This window comes from Capsicum annuum, chromosome 2, assembly GCF_002878395.1.
Source record: "Capsicum annuum cultivar UCD-10X-F1 chromosome 2, UCD10Xv1.1, whole genome shotgun sequence".
NCBI classification, from domain to species: Eukaryota; Viridiplantae; Streptophyta; class Magnoliopsida; order Solanales; family Solanaceae; genus Capsicum; species Capsicum annuum.
The window spans coordinates 147,689,557-147,694,238 of NC_061112.1; the positions used below are offsets into that span (position 1 = coordinate 147,689,557).

Consider the following 4,682-nt stretch of genomic DNA (forward strand, 5'->3'; position numbering starts at 1 on the left):
CAAAGTGAAATTTCAGGTAACCAATTAACTGAGCTACTAAGATTTTTCTGTACACTGTTACTTAAAACACATGATGATAACTATTTTTAACATGATTGGTTTGTGAGAAGCACGTGACTCGTATAAATTGAAAAAAAAAAAAGAACATTAGGACAAATTTCTTTGCATTTATTCACCCTATTTTACACCTTAAGAAAAATTATACTAAAGCCAATTGGACTCATTATTCGTTTACTTCTACTCTCCTTTATAGAAATATGATATAGCGAACGGATCAACTGGTATGTCATCTTCGAACCCACAGAAGCCTTCTTTGTCACTAAAATCCTAAGTAAAAAAAAACTCTTCTTAAGGTAAGAAACTAAATTAAAAAAACATCTGCGTACTTCTCACGAGTTAATTTTTATGGGTCTATCAAAAACCTCTCTACTTCATATGAGGTAGTGGTATGAACTGCATACACATTATTCTTCCCAAACCCCACATTATGGGAATACACTGGGTATGTTGTTGTTGTTGTTGTTCTCAAGAGTTAATTTTATCACAAGTGGGGTCATTAAATCTAACAAAGATCAAATGTGCCCAATTTTAATAACATTAAGGACTAAAGCTACACTAATAAATATTTCAAGGACCAGTATAGAAGTCATTCAATTTTCTACGTCACAACGAAGCCGCGGGGGGTAGAGGGGATTGATGACTTGAATATTTAAGATTGTGCATTTTGGCTGGAATTGGCTGTCATTTTTCATTTACAAATTGGTTCTGTTTGTTTTTTGTTGATTGACAGTCCACACGAATCTGGTGACCCCCACTCCTCCTCCTCACATAATTTACTATTTTTAGTTGACAAAATTATTATATAAACTTAAAATTGTCTTCCTTCTTTGAACTCACATATCTCTCTCTCCACACTTTTCCTTTTTGACTGGTCTTATTATTATTATTTTTTTTCTCTTACTCCTGCACAACAACAACTACTAATACAACACTACTATGCTAATTGCTTATTAGTTATTAGGAGATTTTAAATTAAGAAGAACCGAAGCTTCCATGTGCCACGCTTGTCTCCACTGACACCTGATCTTGCCTTTTCTCTTCCTCCTTTTATGTCTTCTGCTACTTCTCACAACTTCATATTTACAAACTGAGTTCCATTTAAGAAAGAGTACACTGTACCCCTTCTTTGCTCTCTACAGATCAAATTGTGCTCTTTTTGTTGTAAATGGATGTTACTGTCCCAACTACATAGCTCATATCGAGTTCTTGATATTCATTTTGTTGGCATTTTACTCAAGTTACTCATCTGGGGTTGTTGCCTTTTGATCTATAATGGCACCAAGTTCTGTAGTTGTTACCATGGAGAATCCTAAAAGCATTTCATTAGTGGAGGTCAATGATTTGAATTCACCGGCTTTTCGGGATAAAAACAAGGCGGCTAATCCTAAAAGGTTTACTAAAGTGCTCCTGCTTAAGGCACAGAGGACACTTGGTTGTATCCCATGGATGGCCAATAGTTTGTGCACGACTTTTGCATCTGTAAAGAAACGTATTGCGTTATCAGACGAGAGTGATGAAGAGCCAAAATACAGGGGGAAGTTGTACAGATTTATTAGAGCTTTTCTTGCTATATCAGTGGTGGCTTTGTTTATTGAGATCTTTGCTTATTTCAATCAGTGGCATTTAAATCTGGTGAATCCTTGGGAGGTGCAAAGCATTTTGCAATGGACTTATATGGCTTGGATTTCTTTTAGAGCTGATTATATTGCTCCTTCCCTTGCAAAACTCACTTCATTTTGCATTGTGCTTTTCCTCATTCAATCCGTAGATCGCCTTGTTCTTTGTCTTGGCTGTTTCTGGATGAAGTTTAGAAAGACCAAGCCAATTATCAATGAAGATGCTTGTGATCTTGAGGATGGATCCTTCTTCCCCATGGTTCTTGTACAGATTCCCATGTGCAATGAAAAAGAGGTAAGATAACAGAAATATTGCCCATCTTAGCTAGTGTTTGGCCATAGATTTTGGGAGTAGTTTTTAAAACAATTAAAAAGGGCAGCCCCGTGCACTGATTGCGCTCCGATCACATGGCAACAACTTTACCGGTTACTTCAAGGCTCCCCTTCTGTCATTTAAGCAATTATTATCTTCAAATATTTGTTTGGCCATGAAATTTGATCAGATTTTGAATAATGGTGTTGGTTAATTTGTCGATTTAATCTGACTATCAAATTTTCTTGAACTCAAATAGGTGTTCGCGCAATCAATTGGTGCTGTTTGTCAGCTGGATTGGCCAAAAGATCGATTCTTGGTACAAGTATTGGATGATTCAGATGATGAAGTCCTGCAGCAAATGATCAGGAATGAATGTTTATCATGGAAGGAGAAAGGGGTCAATATCATCTACAGACATCGATTCATCCGAACTGGTTACAAAGCTGGCAACCTTAAATCTGCAATGGCTTGTGATTACGTTCAGGACTATGAATTTGTTGCAATTTTTGATGCGGACTTCCAACCAAATCCTGATTTCCTTAAACTGACCGTACCTCATTTTAAGGTAACAAACTAGTTCAATTACCCAATCTAAAATCTGAATAGCCAATTGCTAATCTTTTTACGAGGCTAAGTAGTTCCTTGTGATTTCTGTTATGTAGGGAAAACCAGATGTTGGACTTGTTCAAGCACGCTGGAGCTTCGTTAATAAGGATGAGAACTTACTTACTAGGCTTCAGAACATTAACTTGTGCTTCCATTTTGAGGTGGAACAACAAGTGAATGGTCACTATCTCAATTTCTTTGGATTCAATGGAACAGCTGGTGTTTGGAGAATTAAGGCTTTGGAGGAGTCTGGTGGATGGTTGGAACGGACAACTGTTGAGGACATGGATATTGCTGTCCGAGCACACTTGTGTGGCTGGAAATTTATCTATGTTAATGATGTAAGGGCACTTTGTGAGTTACCAGAATCATACGAGGCTTACAAAAAACAGCAGCACCGTTGGCATTCTGGTCCTATGCAGCTCTTCAGACTATGTCTTCCTACAATCCTGACTTCTAAGGTGAGCGTTGCTTTCTATTATCTTCGCACTCTCACTTCCACTTTCCAAACCCGAACATTCAAATTTCAGACTAGTAGTAAGTTTAACCGTCTTTTGCATTGTCATTGCAGATATCTGTCTGGAAGAAGGCCAACATGATATTCCTTTTCTTTCTTCTAAGGAAGCTGATATTACCCTTCTACTCGTTCACATTGTTTTGTATCATACTTCCACTAACAATGTTCATACCAGAAGCCGAGTTACCTGCTTGGGTGATTTGTTATGTCCCTATTGTCATGTCCATTTTGAACATCCTTCCGGCACCAAAGTCTTTCCCTTTCCTAATGCCATACCTCCTATTCGAGAACACAATGTCCGTGACAAAATTCAATGCCATGGTCTCGGGGCTATTTCAGTTGGGCAGTGCCTATGAATGGGTGGTCACCAAGAAAACAGGCAGGTCTTCTGAATCAGACTTGCTAGCATTTGCTGAGAGGGAATCAAAGAATATGAACGAAGAGAAAATTTCAAGAAGGCTATCTGAATCCGGTCTGGAACTATACGGGAAAATAAAGGAACATGAAGAGATTCCGAAGAAAAAGAAGGCGAACAAAATCTACCGGAAGGAATTAGCACTTGCTTTTCTTTTGCTCACCGCAGCAGCAAGAAGCTTGTTATCTGCACAGGGCATACATTTCTATTACTTGCTGTTTCAAGGCTTAACTTTTCTTATAGTTGGCTTGGATTTAATTGGAGAACAAGTCAGCTAACAAAAGCAAAGAGTTTAAATATTTTATTTGGCACATCATCTGTTTAGAGACTAAACTTTCCAGTTGAGCAGCAATCAGAACTTGGTTGCAAACTGGAATTTTCACCGTAAGAAAATAGTTACAGGTGAATTTTAAACAAGTAGCATACTCACATTCATTCATATATACTTTTATTTTATTTCTTTTCATTTGTGAAATTTGTAATTGCCTTTACTATTTCAAGCATAATAATGAATTGGAAATATTGTTGACTTACTGTGAATTGGGATATGAATTTCTAGTTTACACAATGGCTTTTCTTCTTTTAGTTAAGTGATACTTTGGCATTAGCAGATGTGGAATATTTGTGATACCTGTTTTATCTGTCGTAGATGTAATACTATTCATTCTTTTAAACTTGATGTTACATCGATGAAGCTGAAAAAGAGTTCAAAAATGCAACGACTAATGCCTTCCCTCTCATCACCCCTCCTCCTAGGAGATGAAAAAGAGAAGTGACAAATATTAAACAAATTTAGTCACACAGTGGAGAAGCCTTTGAAAAAATAGAAGCTAACTAAACAATCGTACCAGATTTGAGTGGTCCAATATTTGAGGTAATCTTGCAGGTAATTTGGCCATGATGGGTGCCACAATGTGAGCATAGAGAAGGACATCTCACCTACTATTTTGTTTGTTTATCCGCATACTCACTTTTAGTTCATGTGCAGTTTACAATTGAAGCTCTAATGCTACAGCAATCCATGTTAATTTAGGAAACAATTTTCCTTATTCTTCTGTCTACCCTTGATAATTCTTCAACTTGCTGGTTGTTTTATTTGTGTCACGTGATAGAACCATCTTCTGTGTTTAGTGTATATCCACAGAAGCTTCC

At 37.2% G+C, this 4,682-nt stretch overlaps 1 protein-coding gene across 1 annotated transcript; it reads left to right on the plus strand.

Moving 5' to 3' along the window:
- Positions 1–740: 740 nt before the first annotated feature.
- LOC107855492 (xyloglucan glycosyltransferase 4) lies at positions 741–4,098 on the plus strand. Its single transcript, XM_016700509.2, has 4 exons — positions 741–1,971; positions 2,249–2,557; positions 2,655–3,059; positions 3,170–4,098. The coding sequence occupies exons 1-4, from the start codon at positions 1,333–1,335 to the stop codon at positions 3,806–3,808; spliced, it is 1,992 nt and encodes a 663-aa protein (XP_016555995.1). The 5' UTR covers positions 741–1,332; the 3' UTR covers positions 3,809–4,098.
- Positions 4,099–4,682: the final 584 nt, after the last annotated feature.

Coding starts and splice junctions, on each gene's coding strand:
- LOC107855492 (XM_016700509.2), top strand. CDS start 1,333: ATGGCACCAAGTTCTGTAGTTGTTACCATGGAGAATCCTAAAAGCATT. Junction 1,972..2,248: donor CCATGTGCAATGAAAAAGAG/GTAAGATAACAG, acceptor GAACTCAAATAG/GTGTTCGCGCAATCAATTGG. Junction 3,060..3,169: donor CTACAATCCTGACTTCTAAG/GTGAGCGTTGCT, acceptor TTGTCATTGCAG/ATATCTGTCTGGAAGAAGGC.